Consider the following 20657-nt stretch of genomic DNA (forward strand, 5'->3'; position numbering starts at 1 on the left):
AAAGTTCAAACACTGATTAGGCAACCCCACCCCTACATGCAGGAATAAATCTGATTCCCCATAAACTGGTTAATTCGACGGACGGTCGTAATACATGTATGCATGGTGCATCTCCTAAGATATGAATATGCCCATTGTTCCTCATCTTTGTGGTCCTTCTTCAGGTGAACGATTGGCTTGCCCTTGCATGTGTTTAGGATGGTGCCACTGCATTATCACAATTAGATAGTTATTCATTAAAGCAGTCGGAATCATCCAATGTCAATGCTTTTAACAGAGATTTCTCGCGATTAAGGAAATTCTTTTCGTCGGTATTACTTTGTCAGCCGCCAAAACCTGCCTTTTTGTGCTGATTCAAAATCTCAGAGTCTCAGCTTCTACAATTCGAGCAAATGGATCATGTTTCCCAATCCCGTGAAGACATTTGAAATTCAATAACAGCAATAAACAACGCTAATAACATGCTTCATTTTACAATATAATCCTTACAGGTAGTTTTTGCTCCACATCTTTAAACAGAAAGTTAAGAAATTCGCGTGATCTAATGTTTAAGTCATGATGTATGACGGCAATGTTGCATGCAGGCGCGGAACCTGTCAGCATTAGCTGTCAACAAAATCCCAACATGCATAAGTGGATTACAGCTATCACACTAAAACAGTGCAAAACCTCGAGGCAAATATTAATTGAACGAATGCATGTTTGACTAAATGCAGTGCTGCAACGAATAGATCAATTTTCTCGTGTATTCTTTGACTTCTTGTGGCTCGCAGGTTAACTGAGTGTGGGATCGCTTGTAAGCCTCTAATTTTTGTCATCGGCCATCTTTTCAATGCCAAACGGTTACTTGTCACGAAGTGAATCTTTGTAATTGTTAGCCTTCAACGAGTTTTGGACATTGGTTGTTGTCAATGGTGTGTTCAGAGTGTCTTCAGTGCCAGAGGAAGGGTCTGGCGGGTGTGTTCTGGAATCTGGGCATTGAGTGGGTGTGAGACATGTTGTACCATCGGAAGCTTGTCGAGGGCAACCTTGTAAGGCGCCACTCATAAGACCAACTTTGCGGGTTGTGATCTACAAGGGCATTCATGGCTAGGCATGTGGAGAAGTACCTTCAGTTCTCCGTGTTGGAGATGATGTTCGAAGTGACAAAATATTTGGGGTGTCGTATTCAAAATAACTTTCAGGACTGCTAAAGTGACATTTAACCTACTTTACCATTTAAACATCGTCACACCCACAGTGCCATGTATAAAACAATGTTCGCCAAACGAACAGTCAATGTGCATATTATGTTCTTTATAATGACGCCCTGGATTTCCTTCGCTTTGCATTGAAGTGTAAAGTCAGCTTCAGGAAGAACTGTTAACAAACACTATATCTGGACCAACGGAGCTTGCCCCTAGTTATCCGTGAAGTTACACTGGAGCGTTTTCTCCCTCTCGAAAATTCACAACTTGAGTCACGTGAGTTGCTTTCTTCTGAAGATTGGTGTTTGTGTCAACGTATCGAACACTTTGATAGAAGAGATACTTGTGTTGATGAATCGTTGCTGCGGCTTGGACGGAGAACTGATGTTTGACGGCAGGCAAAGCGGAAGCCCTATCAAGTAGAACTGGGCGTGAATTGCAGTGCGTTTGTGGTGTGTTGACTGTTACTGAAGTAAATGCCGTGATACGTCTAAAACTAGACTTGCTTATTGAATCAGTGGTTGAATTCGTGATACTCGGTTGGTGAAAATGTCGACACAAACCGTCTTGGCTGGTTGTTCCGAGGTATGGCTGCATCAATGACTATGTAGACCTGTGCAAGAAGGAATATTGAAGTTCGGGAGTCGTTGTTCCAATACAGGTTGCTCTGACCACCAGGTAAGACTTTCGATACACGAATCTTGGAGCAATTGTTCGCTGCTTAGGGTCTCTAGACAAATCAGATATATATATATATATTGACAGTCCTGTTATTAAATCATCTTTTCCAGAAAATGGAGGAAAACATAATTTGTAATCAGATTTTTAAAAGTAAACCATTCCCGGACATGTTCATAAATTTCTTTCTACTTTCAGAGAAAAAAATATGTATATCTTGAAAGCTTAAACTGTTATATATTTTTTCAACCAAACATGTCAGGTCGGGCCTTCCAAGATATGTTTCTTACGTTTTTGTCGAAAGATCTCGAAGATAATTACAGTTAAAATTACGGGAATTCAGAGTGTTTTCCAAAACAAAACAATCTGGGTCTTTGGAGTAATGACAGGTGTTCCAAATATCGACTGAGGTTCTCTTCGGCGAACAGTTTCATGCTGTGTTGGACTTGCTTGCCTGGTGAAATGACACGCTTGTTTACCCTAGGAGGGCATGCAGGTTAGCCTAGTGGTACCAGCGTTTGTCCCGTGAGCAACAGAGTCGGGTGGATTCCCCATAAGGGTACCCAAGTTGAGTAAATTGGGGCGTGGTGGGCGAGCTGTCTACGACGCCAAGCCTATGACCGGGTGTAAAAACCTTGGAGTCAACTTTGTGTGCAGAATCTTTCAGTGTTGTCACAACCTTTAGTGTGCAGTACACAACCCTGTGCACTGAAAAGAATCAACGAATCCGTTGGTATATGACCAGCTGGTGGCCACATCAATACATACACACACCTAGTATAGGTACAGCAACGTGCAGTAAACTTGGACAATGTCCCTACATGTCCCAGTCCACCCAGCTACATTAACTCGGTGCGCCTAGTGGCTGTACGAGTTGTATACTCCCCCAGGGTGTTGAGATTGATAACACAATGTGCCGTTTGAGATTGACCTCCAATGATCGAGAGAAAAAACAACAACTTGTGAGTGATCTAGAAGCAGTTCAAATAGGGCGCAATAGAAATAATAATACGAAGAATAAATTCCTAAATGTCCAAGCGAGACATTGCTGAACGTTGCTGTTATAAACCTAGATATTTGAAAAGCAGCCGTCACACTTTTTAAGGGCGGTGGGGTAGCCTAGCGTTTGCTCGTCACGCCGACGACCCGGGTTCGAGTATCCATGTGGGTACAATGAGTGAAGCCCATTTCTGGTGTCCCCCGCCGTGATATTGCTGGAATATTGCTTAAAAGCGGATCACTCACTCACTCACTCACACTCACAGTCAAAGAACGGCATGGAAGAACAGACTTTCGACAATGGTATGTATTATCTCTGTAGAAGGGTTTGCCAAGTTATATTACTGGAAAGCCGTCGCTTCACACTTTATACGGGCGGTGGGGTAGCCTAGTGGTTAAAGCGTTCACTCGTCACGCCGAAGACCCGGGTTCGATTCCCCGGATGGGTACAATGTGTGATGTCCGTTTCGTGTGTTCCCCGCCGTGATATGCTGGATTATTGGTAAAAGCGGCGTAAAACTATACTGACTCACTCTTATGTTGCAAATTCTTCAAAAGGCATCAATGGTAACGTGTCATATTTGGGGCTACACTTTCCCAGCAAAGTACAGATTCCAGAACTTTTTGTTGGGTTGAATCAGGCACCTAATCGCCAGAACACACAGTCAGCCGTCTAACCCACTCAGCCATCGCCACTTTCACATAAAGGAAGTGGGACAACTGGTAGTCGAGACCATGGACCTTGTGTACCCATCTGATCAGCGTAAATTGGCGCGGCTCCTGCTGCTGACAATAATGAAAACACAATGCTATTTAGAAAGTGGTCAAATGGATTATGTGATGTCTTCTGTTTGCCAGTCGTCTCATCTTTCCAGGAGACACAGATTCTCAAGTGTCTCCCATCTGTCTCATCTTTCCAGGAGACACTGATGCTCAGGTGCCATGTATCTCAATTATACAGAAGACACTGATACTCAAGTGTCTGCCATGTGTCTCAACTATACGGGAGACACTGATACTCAAGTGTCTGCCATGTGTCTCATCTATAGGGGAGACACTGATGCTCAAGTGTCTGCCATGTGTTTCATCTATACAGGAGACACTGATACTCAAGTGTCTGCCATGTGTCTCAACTATACAGGGCACACTGATACTCAAGTGTCTGCCATGTGTCTCAACTATACGGGAGACACTGATACTCAAGTGTCTGCCATGTGTCTCAACTATACGGGAGACAATGATACTCAAGTGTCTGCCATGTGTCTCAACTATACTCAAGGAGACACTGATACTCAAGTGTCTGCCATGTGTCTCAACTATACAGGAGACACTGATACTCAAGTGTCTGCCATGTGTCTCAACTATACAGGGAACACTGATACTCAAGTGTCTGCCATGTGTCTCAACTATACGGGAGACACTGATACTCAAGTGTCTGCCATGTGTCTCAACTATACAGGGAGACACTGATACTCAAGTGTCTGCCATGTGTCTCAACTATACAGGAGACACTGATACTCAAGTGTCTGCCATGTGTCTCAACTATACGGGAGACACTGATACTCAAGTGTCTGCCATGTGTCTCAACTATACAGGAGACACTGATACTCAAGTGTCTGCCATGTGTCTCAACTATACAGGAGACACTGATACTCAAGTGTCTGCCATGTGTCTCAACTATACAGGAGACACTGATACTCAAGTGTCTGCCATGTGTCTCAACTATACGATAGAGACACTGATACTCAAGTGTCTGCCCATGTGTCTCAACTATACAGGAGACACTGATGCTCAAGTGTCTGCCATGTGTCTCAACTATACAGGAGACACTGATACTCAAGTGTCTGCCATGTGTCTCAACTATACAGGAGACACTGACACTGATGTGTCTCAACTATACAAGTGTCTGCCATGTGTCCATGTGTCTATACAGGAGACACTGATGCTCAAGGAGACACTGTCTGCCATGTGTCTCAACTATACAGGGAGACACTGATACTCAAGTGTCTGCCATGTGTCTCAAAGTGTCTATACAGGAGACACTGATACTCAAGTGTCTGCCATGTGTCTCAACTATACAGGAGACACTGATGCTCAAGTGTCTGCCATGTGTCTCAACTATACAGGGAGACACTGATGCTCAAGTGTCTGCCATGTGTCTCAACTATACACTGGGAGACACTGATGCTCAAGTGTCTGCCATGTGTCTCAACTATACAGGGAGACACTGATGCTCAAGTGTCTGCCATGTGTCTCAACTATACAGGGCACACTGGCTCAAGACAACTATACAGGATACTCAAGTGTCTGCTGCATGTGTCTCAACTATACAGGAGACACTGATGCTCAAGTGTCTGCCATGTGTCTCAACTATACAGGGAGACACTGATGCTCAAGTGTCTGCCATGTGTCTCAACTATACAGGAGACACTGATACTCAAGTGTCTGCCATGTGTCTCAACTATACAGGAGACACTGATGCTCAAGTGTCTGCCATGTGTCTCAACTATACAGGGAGACACTGATGCTCAAGTGTCTGCCATGTGTCTCAACTATACAGGGAGACACTGATGCTCAAGTGTCTGCCATGTGTCTCAACTATACAGGAGACACTGATACTCAAGTGTCTGCCATGTGTCTCAACTATACAGGTGTCTCAACTGTACGGGAACACTGATACTCAAGTGTCTGCCATGTGTCTCAACTGATACTGCCATGTGTCTCAACTATACAGGAGACACTGATACTCAAGTGTCTGCCATGTGTCTCAACTATACAGGAGACACTGATACTCAAGTGTCTGCCATGTGTCTCAACTATACAGGACACACTGATGCTCAAGTGTCTGCCATGTGTCTCAACTATACAGGAGACACTGATGCTCAAGTGTCTGCCATGTGTCTCAACTATACAGGAGACACTGATGCTCAAGTGTCTGCCATGTGTCTCAACTATACAGGAGACACTGATGCTCAAGTGTCTGCCATGTGTCTCAACTATACAGGAGACACTGATACTCAAGTGTCTGCCATGTGTCTCAACTATACAGGAGACACTGATGCTCAAGTGTCTGCCATGTGTCTCAACTATACAGGAGACACTGATGCTCAAGTGTCTGCCATGTGTCTCAACTATACAGGAGACACTGATACTCAAGTGTCTGCCATGTGTCTCAACTATACAGGAGACACTGATGCTCAAGTGTCTGCCATGTGTCTCAACTATACGGGAGACACTGATGCTCAAGATGCTCAAAGTGTCTGCCATGTGTCTCAACTATACAGGGAGACACTGATACAGTGTCTGCCATGTGTCTCAACTATACAGGAGACACTGATGCTCAAGTGTCTGCCATGTGTCTCAACTATACATGAGACAATGATACTCAAGTGTCTGCCATGTGTCTCAACTATACAGGAGACACTGATACTCAAGTGTCTGCCATGTGTCTCAACTATACAGGAGACACTGATACTCAAGTGTCTGCCATGTGTCTCAACTATACAGGAGACACTGATGCTCAAGTGTCTGCCATGTGTCTCAACTATACATGAGACACAATGATACTCAAGTGTCTGCCATGTGTCTCAACTATACCAAGTGTCTATACAACTATACATGAGACAATGCTACTCAAGTGTCTGCCATGTGTCTCAACTATACAGGAGACACTGATACTCAAGTGTCTGCCATTTGTCTCAACTATACATGAGACAATGCTACTCAAGTGTCTGCCATGTGTCTCAACTATACAGGAGACACTGATACTCAAGTGTCTGCCATGTGTCTCAACTATACAGGAGACACTGATGCTCAAGTGTCTGCCATGTGTCTCAACTATACAGGAGACACTGATACTCAAGTGTCTGCTATGTGTCTCAATTATACGGGAGACACTGATGCTCAAGTGTCTACCATGTGTCTCAACTATACGGGAGACACTGATACTCAAGTGTCTGCCATGTGTCTCAACTATACAGGAGACACTGATACTCAAGTGTCTGCCATGTGTCTCAATTATACGGGAGACACTGATTCTCAAGTGTCTGCCATGTGTCTCAACTATACGGGAGACACTGATACTCAAGTGTGCCATGTGTCTCAACTATACGGGAGACACTGATACTCAAGTGTCTGCCATGTCTCTCATCTATGCAGGAGATACTGATACTCAAGTGTCTTCCTCATGTCCGATCCCTACAGGAGACACGGATACCATACTTAATACCTCGTCCATTTATCTCATCAATATATCTCCCACCTGTCTCACCTAAAGAGGAGACATGGATACCAACAATATCCCCACCTGTCTCATCCAAACAGGAGACATGGATACCAACGATATCCCCACCTGTCTCATCCAAACAGGAGACATGGATACCAACGATATCCCCACCTGTCTCATCTAAACAGGAGACATGGATACCAACGATATCCCCACCTGTCTCATCTAAACAGGAGACATGGATACCAACGATATCCCCACCTGTCTCATCTAAACAGGAGAACCCGATAGTCTTCAGTTCCCCACCTGTCGCATCTTAAAGAATGTGTAATATACATACATGTGGAGGTCAGTGCACACCGCAAGATGGTGGAGTGAGACATAGAACGATCTAATAGATACTCGAAAGAGAAACAAGCACTGCTTTTTATGCTTATTAAAAAGTTCATATATCATCATGCCATCAAGTTTATGCAATTCCGATGCTGAGTTTGAAAACATAAATCATTACTAAAGAGCCTGCCATACAAACTGTTCTCTGTCAGATTCGTAACCGATATCCATGAGAATATAACACTCAAAGGAACAGTATTGAAGAACATCAAAGGTTGACACAAAAATGTGAACTTGTCAAATGAAGTCAGCACTAAGCGGTTAGGAATGTGGAAAACAAAATTAATCATCGTAAATCCGTTTTGATCAGAACTGGGTCTTATCTAACGCACATGTTACGAAGCTGAGGAAATCATGTCGAAATTCCAATCGCAGTTCGTGTGTTCTTTTGTTGTGATGAGAACTACGTGTTTACTTGAGCACAAGAAACGATAACAGTTATTCACTAACTGACTGCTAGACCGCACAATTATATGTCGGACATCAACGTTTGAAGTTAATCAACTGGGAATCCATACGATATGACTTCCCGTCACAAACATTGACAAATGCAAAATTGTGCTCTTTGGAAACCTACAAAATAATTAATCAAATCGGATACATCTGAACCAACACGAAATGGACACAGAAGACGTCATTCTGGTGATCCGTCAATCCCAGAAGAAACCGTAGATGACCAGTTGTCCAGAAATGATAATGTAGATGGGTTCGTTATCAGGTTCAATCGTGTGTCTGTCTGGGTTGAGATGAAACCTAATAATTAGCTACAAACTTCATAGTCCGGGATATACGTTAGAAAGCGGCTGATATTTAGTGAGTTAAAGATCGCCTCTTGCTGGATGAGGTACTCCTAGGATCCAGAAGAGGCAAGCGACGAAGTTGCTGTATTTCGTCTCTCTGGAAACAGCTTAAGGTAATGTCTTCTGTCTGACTTAGGTCATTTTTTCGGGCAAAGTTTGACACTTGACAAGGAAAGGTGAACGGTTTCCAAATATTTGATTATAGGATGTTGAATCTCACGGAAGACTTTAAGGCCATTCATCTTTTTAGGTTTCAATTTCAAGATACTAAGCATGTATAAATTTATTCCGAGGTAGCTTATTATCCTGAAATTTTAATTTGGTATCTTCGAACTGCATCAACGCGTTTTAAAAACTTACGAACTTGAAATGTCAAGATAATATTTCAAAGATTGAAATATTCCAGATTTATATTTTCAAATTTCATTTGGGGATGTTGAAATTTCCACACAACCTTCTTGAAATTTCCATTCAACATACGTGTCTTAAAATTTCGTATCAATGGGTATCAATATTATGACAATATGCTTCCTTGGTTACGGGATCTTCCATAGATTTTCAGGGGCGGATGCAGCTTTTTTGAGAAAGGGGGGAGGGGGGTGCACACTATTGAGAAAAGTGGGGGTGCACACTTCATTTTCACCCAAATCAACACCTCACCCATCCCCGCCCTCTTGGGATCCGCCTATGACTTTCATTCAGCTCAACACAGCTATAATATGTTTTATGTTAGACAACGTCATGCTAATGGATGTTATGTCCCTAAATCTGAGACTACTGGTCCATCGTAAGTTGGTACATATCACATTGTACATAACTGTCACAAACGAACTCTTACTAATCCATATGTCTCTAAACATCTAATTTACGGTAACATATTTGCTATGAAATATAACATGTCCTTCAAGTTTATTATATTTAAGCCACTAATCCGGACTACTATCTTAACCGGACTAAACTTTGTCCCCAATAATGTGGGTTTTTTTAAAATAGATTTTTTAATGTATTTATTTCGCACAAAATTAAGTTTGCTTTCACATGTCAGTATATATTGGTTGCCGGGTGTGCTTTATTACCACTTTTCAATTAAAGAGTCGTTAACAACAACATTCAAATTTTTCCATGGTTGGTGAGATTCTCGTATCTGATAAACTGCTTACTAAGTATATCTCTGTTTTAAAAAGCAATGTTTCTTTTTTCGTGTCACAATCCACTGGTCGTGGGTTCAGATCTCAGGGTCATCGTGATTTTCTATGTCCAAAGTGTAAGATCTGTTTTACTTTGGCCTTCTTTACACGCTGAAGTGAGGTGACACAACGAAAATGCTGTTTAATGTATCAGTTCTGTTATTCGGTGTCAAAACAATCGCCTCCGTGTCTGTCAATAAACCCAACGAACGTACAGCCTTCATCTGATGAAGGAACAAGAAGTATCTTACACGTCTTGAATACTCTTGATAAAGACTAATAGAAGTTTTTATCCATTAAAAAATGTCATGTATTCATGTTCTTCCAACTTCTAAATGCCCAACAAAGACTTTAAACAACGTACTGTTCGTTTCAGAAGAAAATGATATCCAACCATTAGTGATACAAAGCAAAAGGTATTTTGACACAATCATGGGCAATACGCTGACGTTGGCTGCTAATTAGATTGTAATTTTTAAGAAAATTAAAATATTTTAATGTCAGTGAGATGTAATGTCTTGTTTGAGTGGCATTTAGAAGTTGGTGAGATGAACAACGAGGAGAGTTCTATGGATATACAACTTCTTTAATATAATATGAGCAACGTTTCGGTGTAGAGTTTATATCATTTGCTTGATGACGGTGTTAGTAGCTACACCGAAACGTCGCTCATATTATATTAAAGAAGTTGTATATCCATAGAACTCTCCTCGAGATGTAATGTGTTTATTATACAATAATTGTTTTGTTGGAAGTATTACATTTCAGTTTAATGGGTATATAGCTCGTATAATGTCAAACAAATCTTACTTCAATAATTGTTGTAATGGCGAGAAAGATGTCAGGGGTTCTCTTTGATCATTTAACATTCCTTTTTGACACTCGCGTTCTTAATCTTTTTAAGTTTTAATGAATATTATCTGAAATCGCAGTATTTTCTTATCAATCGTGATGTTAATGCCACATCTGATAACAAACAGATCCGAAAAGATCTTATACACCCAGGTTCATTCGGCTTTGAAATGTCTGTTAAATGTCAAACGTGTAATATGTCATTGATTTGTTAAAAGGAATTTTCTTGCGGATAATGAAATGTTGTCATTGAAATAAACAGTCAGTCAGGAACTTCAACACGCTGTTTAATAAACACGAATTCGAGCAAGAATTCAGTGGATTCAGCTGTAACTAAGGGAAGTAAGTCACAGAGTTCTGGACAACACTTCTTCTCTTGCAATTGATCATCGAATGTGAAAACGAACGTCAAAGACGGATACAGCACGGTCTTGTAGCCACCGTAACTGAATTCAACATATTCCATTGAATATTGCAAAAGACGAAGATTGCATTTGTAAAATATTCACAGAGGTGATTATAACCATCATTGTCTTTGTTGCTATAGTTACTGCTGTCGTATTATATCACCTCTGAATTTGTACTGCAACACAAATTTGAACTGCCACAGTGATACCTTTCTATTGATTTGTAAACTTAAGGACCGTTCATAATTTATGGCTTGGGGGTGACAATGATGATTTTTATGGCGAAGCATGTGCACAATGTGACCTCCCAAAAAAAAAGTGAGTGACCCCTTGCATGCCATGTACAAAATCAATGGCATCAATCATGTACAAGACCCACCCCACTTCCCATAATGTTTAAGCGTATATCAAAAATATCTTATGTACAAAATTGTTAAAGGTCACATGCAACGTAAAACACAACTTTGCAGATTCTGATACCTTTCGGTATGGACTTACCGAAAAAAAGCGTCAAAAATGCAAATTCAACTTATAAAGTTGAAAAATAACGCGATGAAAAAAACCGCGCGAAATCGGAGTTCAAACGTTTCACTAATTTTCCCCAGACTTTTCTGGGGAATACGGGTTTCCACAGCTGGCTGCGCTCATAGCACGTGCGCAGTGAAATAGGTTCGCGCAACTTGGAAGCGGGCTGTCTGGTGAATACTCGGTGAAGGCTTTGGTGTGAGCTAGTTTCATAATGTTTTGTTGATATCTCACAGGCGCGAGCTTTTTGTATGTTATGACAGTAAATAAACTGTTTATATAATTTCATTTGTCTATTTCACCACACGTTCTTCTTACCGAGTCTCTTTCTCAGTTCGATACTTAAAAGCAATGTCATTATTTAGAGTTGACACGATTTCTAACTGTGATATAGATATGTCGCTGTCACAGACAAAACTCAATGTCTTGTTTTATTGACACCAGTGTGTCTGCCTGCCTGTCTGCTAATGACAATATTCAATACACAACTGCGATCACTGACCACATGCAATTTGAACTTAACACCAATCAGGCTATACACCATAAACAAAACGCATTGGTTTTATGGCCCGAGTTCGGTCTCTGTCACATTATGTTATTACACAGACAGGCAGGTGTGATACTTGAACACATGACATGTTATGATGTCTGTTGATTGCAAAATGTTATACACAAATGAACCAGCCGTTACACTTTAGTGCACACCCACCCGCTCTGACTGGGTTCGGTATCCCGGCTGCTTCGTTTCGAGGGAGGTAAACCCAAGTACAAAATATTGCACTTTTGATTGGCGATTATACGCTTATAATTTTGTTTCTTTGTTTTTTCATAATCAGCAATGCATATTATATGTCATGAAGAAGTGATAATTGTGTTTTAATTATGTTTGATTTTTTGGTTGCATGTGACCTTTAACCCACCTACCTCTCCAGATCAAAATGGATGCCCCTTAAAATCCTTAAAACCATCATCATAAATTGTGAACGGATCCATAATTAAGTTTAAATTATGTATAATATTAATTCCATCACATAGATTTGATGTTTTATGGTTTCACACGTAGTTGTTCTTTTACGGCCTGATTCTTTCCAAAATATTTAGTTTCAACATGGGAATAAACACGCCACAATATCTAGAAGTAGAAACGATTTGGAAATACACTTTACGACACATTAAGCCTTTTACAAAATTGTCCTACGAGACATAATTAAAACAGTTTGTGCATCCTTTTGGGTATGCACCCATTAAATCTGTTTCCATGGAGATTAGTTTCTGGTCATCTGTCAACTGCTTTGCGACGGCCGTGCGACGACTCTTCGTAATTTGAGACGTGTATTTTAATTCCTGGGTAATTATGGAGTATAAAGGCATAGACCTTTGACTAGTTTGCATTAACTGCCACAGTATTAAATATTGATTCGACATTGCATCTGTATCAGTTTAAGTTGCTAAGCAACCACAACATCGATTCAACCGCCACACCTCACATTTACGTTACAGCTCATGTAAAGTTTTCGAAAAATATCTTTGGTCATTATTTCATCCTTAGCATATATTCAAAACAACTGCATGTTTAATTTTGTCAAAACCCTTGTCAGAAAGTGGGCACAGTGCGGAGAGTTTCTGGACTTTTGGGTGTCCAGAATTGAATTGTGACGTGTTAACTGCATTAATTTTGCTTCTATGACATACAAACAACAATAGCAATAACTGGCAAGTGAGGTGATATGATAAACTTGTTCATTATTCAACACAACATGGCGTCATTCTATCTGAAAATGTGCTCCACATATATGTCCATGGTAACACTGGTTACCAAATATGTTCAGATTAATCTGAGTTTCACTGAAAGTACAAATGTAAACTAGGATTAATATACATCCTTAAAAACAAACAGTAATGAAGCGAGTATATCCTTCCGTTGTGTATGAGGCGTTGGGGTAGACTAGTGGTTAAAGCGTTGGCTCGTCACGCCCAAGACCCGAGTTCGATTCCCCACACGGGTAAGATGTGTGAAGCCCATTCCTGGTGTCCCCCGCCTTGATATTGCTGGAATATTGCTAAAAGCGGCAGAAAACCATACTCACTCACTCACTCAATTGTGTTTACACGCAACACACATTATTCCAGTTACATGATGACGGCTTGTAAGTAACAGAGATTGGACCAGAAAGTCCAGTGACTGACATCATGAGCACCGATCTACGCAACTGGGAAAGATGGTATGTGGAAACCAAGACAGCCTGCCTACCCGATCCCGTTAGTCGCCTCTTGCAGGCGTGGGTCGGTTAAGCTTCTATCGGGTCAATTATGAATGTAAAGTGCACAGTTGTCAAGGCAGCTTTAACTGTAAAGCTCGTACATTGTATATAAATAAGTAATGAAATATCTTCTACCTTTGTACTGTCAGAACATAAACATGGGCTTTTGATACCACACGGCATAATGCAGGCAATTCCAGTCGGTAAATGAGATAAGTTTCACGCAAGTTTGCACAGCCTCCATAATGACTAGTGTTGCATTCGTTGTGTACGTGTGTTTGAGATAGTACCTTGACTGTAACCTCGCCAGGTGCTGAAATAGGTGATACAAACTGTGGGGACTTAACATTTCCCGGAGGAATCGTAGTGGAGACAGGTAGGCTTGGCGGAGTGGAATGTTGGACGCAGAATTGCTACAGATGTGTGATTGGGTTGTAATCTTTGGTGCTTCCGTCAATATCAACTTTGCATGTTTTTTAAAAATTATGTTTCCAGGCAACGAAAACGTCTTTAATAGACAATATTATATGAAATGAACACTTTCATCCGCGTTGCTGTCATGGTCATTTCGCTCAACGATATTGCTTATTCAAAACCCTTCCTCAATACGATCTGTATGCGACGTGCATCACATGTAAAAGTATTCATCCATATTGGATGGTAGCTAATATTTAACGGTCTTCGTCGGTCTTGCACTTGATGCCATAATTATGTACCTTAGTTTGAAGCGTTTCGGCAACTGTTTTAACCATTGTAACGTTTTGATGGCATATGTAATTTCTTCGCTGATGTTAAAGTGCGGCAGTGAATGTGTCAATGTCATTGAGTCTGTTTGCATTTCTAATTAAATAATTTTCGGGTTGGGGTAATATGTCAAACATTTAGTGTTGTAACTGCCCGCCCCAAGTTACAGAAAGTTAGTATCAAATACGAATCTTTAGGAAGCTTATTATATGCTTTTGATGGTGCAGACAGTCTTCTACTAGAATTCACTCGCTTCTGTTTTTGCTTGGGAATGTTTCTGATGACCGTTATGTACCTGAACATCAAAGAGTCTGGATGAAGTTTCTGACACTGGTGCCCACCTGTTAGGGCTAAAGTGTAATTTGATTGACCGAACTGCAGATGAATCGCATAGTGCATAGTACATCATGCATAATATACTGGGCATATTGCCAATACATCATAACATGCATTAAAATATGATGAAGAAATAACATTCATGCTTTGCTGCAAAGTCAATAGTATCGATAGGCTTGTAAGTCAATATTTCATTTTTACATTAATATACACCTAAAGGATACATGTATATAGTATTCACCAAGCAATGGAAGTCTTGATATTACTTCGAACACTATGTGAGAGTGAGTAAGTATGGTTTTACGCTGCATTTAGCAATATTCCAGCAATATCACTGCGGGGAACACCAGAAATGGGCCTCACATATTGTACCCATGTGGGGAATCAACATGGGTCTTCGGCATGACGAGCCAACGCTTTAGCCATTAGGCTATCCCACCGCCCCCACTGTGTAAGAAACATTGTCCCCTACACATCTTGGATGATGTGAACGATAACGTGTTTGTGTGAGAGAAAAGGATCGTACTGACCTGAAATATTGTTTCAAAGAAGACTTACGATGGTGATTGTTATAGCGCATATACCACTCCTGAAACAGTTTGACAATAATGTTGGCAAAACCAATATTCATCTATTGTTGAGCGAAAGGCAAATCAGTTCATGTTTAAAGTCTAAAGCTTTTTGGCAGACTTAGCACATTTGATTAAGCCTTTCATGACCAAAGATCATTGTGCGTATCTGCTTTGAGAACCTGCATTGTACAGATCTACAGAATATCACTAATGGAGCTAATTGCAGCGGACGGCCTTGTACCATAGCGATAGCGTTACACTCCTAATAGTGGAACACGTTGATTCATGACAGCTCAGGCAGGTGCGGTATTACAATCCGGAATAACAAATATCGGTTGTAAGATGTTTTGGTGTGTGCTGACAAACCTGGCATATATCACGTCAGCCGCTGAATACGACCCTGGAACCACAGTCCAGATGATGCGATGACCCTGGAACCACTGTCCAGATGTCGCTGTAACCACAGTCAACGGCGATCCGGCAGAAACATCACTAGTCACTGGGGTTAGATCATAGTACGCTCCTGTGTGTAGTGCCCTGTGCATATTTTATGAGTGAGTAAGTGAGTTCAGTTTTACGACACTTGTAGCAATATTCCAGCAATATCACGACGGGGGACACCAGAAATGGGCTTCACACATTGTACCAAAGTGGGGAATCGAACCCGGATCTTCAGCGCGACGAGCGAATGCTGTAACTGCTAGAATACCCAACCGCCCCTGTGCATATAATGACTTGGACAAATAAAACACAATATTTTGCCTCTCACTTTAGCTGCCGCAAGTCAAAAAAGGGACACAGACCCAAGCTCCAAATTCAGCAGGCTTTGGTTTGTTTGTTTGTTTCACGGCCAAAACCTCTTTAATTTGGTTATTGGGGCTTTGTCCATTTCAGTGATTAAATACCGCAATTATTCTTAACTTGTAGGGTTGTAAACGGATTTAGGAGCATTGTCATTAACATGTTGTTGTTTACCAGTCCACACAAGGCACCGAGTGCACCTTCTCATAACCGAGTGACAGCACTTGATGAGCACTCAACCATGTCATCTACTTCAGTGTCGTTCTCCTAAAAAGCAGCCCTTGTGTTGTGAATGCATTCGTTGGGAAATTAATGTGATGTCTTTGGAACCTGTGAATGCTTTGCAATCTGCATTGATTTTACACTACAGTCTTATATTGTCCGAAATACTGATTAAAAGCAAACTAATCCCTTCATCTGAAATTACCTTCCGCTATGGCCAATAATCAATGTACTTAAATAAAAGACAAACCCAGCCAATGTACGGCGTAGGCCCATCTGAATGTAACTATTTTCGTGCTAAACAAAGGACGCAAAAACGATCAGGAGAGTGCAACTAACATCTTGTTTTGTCGTTTCAGGCTGCATGATGTATTTCCGACTGAAGCCGAATGAGACCCTCTCCGACCTGAGCCGAAGGTGGAACATGGACACGCTGTATAGGCCCCTCACGGGGGAAATGGTCACCCTCATTGTCATCCTCGCCGTCTTCACCATTGTTGGCTCCGTTGGCAACGGCCTCGTAATCTTCGTGTTTCAGAAAATCCGTGACAAGACCACGGCACACGTGTTCATTATCACGCTTGCTGTTATTGACTTGTTCGCATGCATGGTGATAATCCCATTTACGATTGTCGTGGAATACCTTCGTTACGACATCCGGTACGACTTCCTGTGCAAACTGTACCAGTTCCTGATCACTTCGGAGATCCCACTTTCGGCATTCATAATGGTGGCAATAGCGTTCGATCGTTACTTCTGCATCTGTCACCCACTGAAGACTATACTCACTCCAAAGAGAACCAAAATTGTTATCGGCTGTTTGGCAATGTTTGCCTGCACGCTTGGGATCGTTACAGCTTTAGCGTTCGGCGTGTATCAACCCATCGTGCTACCGGACTACAGTTCCCCAGATTTGGATGAGAACTCAACCATACCATCCATAACTGAACCCAGAATATTCAGCATGCGACCAATGGCTGACGAGTCCCCGAAGGAAAATGACATAAACAAACTCCTGGTGAGTCGAGTCATTCACTACATGTCTGTGCACAATATTACCCGAAGAGCTGTAATAAGGGAAAGTGGCTTCAAAGGACCCTATACAACTATGAATATGTACATAGGTGTTTGTCAGCCAACGGAGGAAATCCTCAGTTTTGCTTTTGTAGACATCTATCAGAAGGTGTATTCCTCTCTGTATCTTATCTGCTTGGTTATCGTCGGCGTCCTGTACGGCATGATCTACAAGTTCATTACGTCGCGGAGGTCGAGGAAGCTGCAGCAGAAGTTGACAATGTGTACGTACATCAACGGCGAGAATGGATACGAAGCTACGCGCCTGACTCTTCTTAATGGGCACGATGAGGAAAAACAAAATGGCGACAGCGAGCAGATGTCAAAGGATCGTTGTCGAAACGCTTCCGGTAACAGGAATTCTGGGAGGCATTATGAAGCGGAGAAGTTACGCGAGGAAACGAGAGCGGCGAATATCAAAACAGCTTTAATGTTGTTTGCAGTAACTGTCGTGTTCATCGTCGCTTTCCTACCAGCCTGGTTGATGACGTACCGTATTGTTCCAACCGTCATCGTTGTTTTCTATTCCTATTTTGTGTACAATGTTGCCAATCCTTTCATTTATGCCTTCATGAATCACATTTTCAAAGACAACATTCATAAAATATTTAGTTGTTGACATTCATCTCCAAGCAATAAACCGGCAACGAAGTTGGTGGTGTCCTTGAACTAGCTGTGCGTAGTGATCTTGGCCTACATGTGCGCAGTAACCTTGAACTATATATGTGCGTGGTGACCTTGACCTACACCAATCAAATTGCGTGCTTGTTATAACAATAGTGCATGAGTACAGGTGTTTTTATAATGATTAGAAATAGAGTCAGTTTAGAGTTTATAATCCATAAAATGAGATATGTCTTCACGATACCGATACACTACAATGACATATGTTTGACCTATACATCAAGAAGACAAACTCGAAATGTGCCATCTGTGTTAATTAAGAAAAACTTCATTCACTGTCATGCACGGTCATGACTCGGCTCCAGGAAACAAAGCTTATTTGTAAAATATGGCTAACGAAGTGCTGCATTCGCAAGTCAAGGACACAAGCGTACAACTGTCTTCTGTAGTGCACGTCAGACAACACAGATGGAAAACACCAAGAGTGTTTCTGTGTGTGTCAGAAATGTTTGAACGATATAGCAGAATCTCCGTGAGGCACGTAGAGTGTTTTGGGGACAAAGAAAACAAATTTCACATCCTGCGATTCCAACCCGTGTGTGTGACTGAGACTTCATCCTGTCCGCAATGTTGCGGGTCGTGTTTACTGGAAGCGCATCGCTGGCGAGAAATGTAGGAAACTGATAAATCCATGTCATTGTGTGACCTTGGATCTCGTTAATTATGTCCACAAAGAAGTGAAAGATAGGCTTGATGTGATATGTCAGTCGTAACCGAAACTTTAATCGGATTTATGGCCGGAAAAGCTTCGAATGAAGCTTGGATGAATACGTGAAAAAGGATTCTTCACAGTGGGGAAGGTCGTGTCAGTTTAATGTATTTCACTGCTGTGATGCTACAGGTCCCAAACACCTTTTATACAAAATGGATTGTATAAAATCCCTATCACGCAGTGGTGCTGTGAAATAAATATATGTTATGGCCTGTTGAAAGACACGGATTGAAACCAAGGAACTCATGTCCTGGCGAATAGACGATTGGCATTTGAATGTTGAAATAAATAAGGAAAATGGAATAGGGTCATTACGATGAGAAGAAAACACTGAATGAATGTACGAAGATCTTCCCAGAATGTGGGAGAGAGAGTATTTAATAAACAGCTTCCCCCCAACCAGTCCAGCGGTTGCTTCATTGGAAAGACGTCACCTTGGAATATTGCTAAGGCAAATGTGACACTGCTTTATGATGGCGCATGTGGGTGTATGTCTCTTGACTGGTACAGTTACCCAGGTTGAAAAACGTTGTTTTGATTTGCATCATACAGCTGTGCCTGTTTTGTCATCAGGAGTGTTCATACTGGTGGACAAACGAACGCAACATCTCAACAAACAGATCAAAAGCAGGTGGGCAATGAGAATTGTATACTCTTAATTTCAATCTGGGCATTCATCCGCCGGACCTATTTCACAGAAGACATCATCACCCGGATGATAGCCAAGAGCTGATTCTGTTTTGTCAAACTGCGCTTTGACGCTGGCTTATCTTCACAAGATGATCTTCCATACTGCTGAGGAATAAAATATGAAACGGTATCTGAGCACGCCACCTTGGTCTATCATTTCTGTACACGTGTAATCAACCACAATCCGTATCGTGTTGATGACCATGGCTGGGCACCTATCAAACAAACTCAATCAACGTTGTTGTTTTAACCTATACAACTCATTCCCTTCGCTGTACGGCAGCTGTGACGTCCCCCCAGAGGGGCTGTGGTATATGATGACGTTTTCTTTCAAGGACGACGGATGCGACGGTTTTCGCTGGTTAATGTGATGCTGCTCAAGTGTTGACAAAAATGGCAAATATGATTTGCTAATCTGTGTCAATGCATGCACTGACTCTGAAGTTCTTGGTGAAATGTGACAATGCATGTTTGGTGAATATTACACTGCAGAGAGTTGAATGACGACCCACAGGAATGACTCAGTCTTCTAAAAGCCTGGTAGCGCCTTACCGATGCAATATCCCACTATCCCCACCAGATTTATCTGTACCCAGTTCCTAAACAAAAGCTAATGTTTTCATATACAGCTTCAAACTAAATAAACCTTTAACCATAGTCTAACAACACACAGGCATAATTTGTACATAAGACGTTACCACCTGAATTATATACTATGGCTGGTTATTTGGACAATGGTTTGTGCTATGTGGCTAACTTTCAGTGAATATTGTATCTGGTCACATATTGACTTAACTGTTAAAGTAAAGTGTCAGGTTATACACGTCATACATTTTCTTTCCCCTTTCCTGTGTCATCAGTCTATTGATCTACGAGCTGAACATTTTTGGTGCACTTTGTTTTTACAAATGAATGTTATGCTGTACTGATCTAAAATGTATAGTCAAGGGCTTGGAATGGGTGGAATAGGAATGTGTCAGTTCTGTACCGTGATAGTATTGTTGTATGTATAATCAGGTATTCCTGTCAATTTATTACCATTGAACTATTGCCTTTGAATTACTGACAAATGAAAGTGTACATTGTCAAAACCGTTGTTCATGTTGAATAGAATGTTATATCACAAGTTTAACTTAATGTGCCATTTTGAATACTTTTGATGATGCTAGCATGCAGCATGTATGTTATGTACAGTTGACAGGGATACAGAAACTTGTCAAAATAATCATTTATATGTATAAGTAATGATAAATGTGTGTCGTATTATACAAAGATCTTTCAACTGTCAGTGAGATCACATTCTTTTAT

The 20657-nt window shown here is 41.3% G+C and overlaps 1 protein-coding gene across 1 annotated transcript in view; it reads left to right on the plus strand.

Annotated features, from left to right (window-relative positions):
• Positions 1-19096, plus strand: part of LOC124287287 (C3a anaphylatoxin chemotactic receptor-like) — a 97205-nt gene extending 78109 nt beyond the window's left edge. The window contains exon 2 of the mRNA XM_046723786.1: positions 16549-19096. Coding sequence (XP_046579742.1) covers positions 16549-17882 — 1334 coding nt within the window. The 3' untranslated portion in view covers positions 17883-19096. The remainder of the gene's footprint in view (positions 1-16548) is intronic.
• The last annotated feature ends 1561 nt before the right edge of the window (positions 19097-20657 follow it).

The sequence above is a fragment of the Haliotis rubra genome, unplaced genomic scaffold (genome assembly GCF_003918875.1).
Source record: "Haliotis rubra isolate DU_JTF1 unplaced genomic scaffold, ASM391887v1 Scf4, whole genome shotgun sequence".
Classification (NCBI taxonomy): domain Eukaryota; kingdom Metazoa; phylum Mollusca; class Gastropoda; order Lepetellida; family Haliotidae; genus Haliotis; species Haliotis rubra.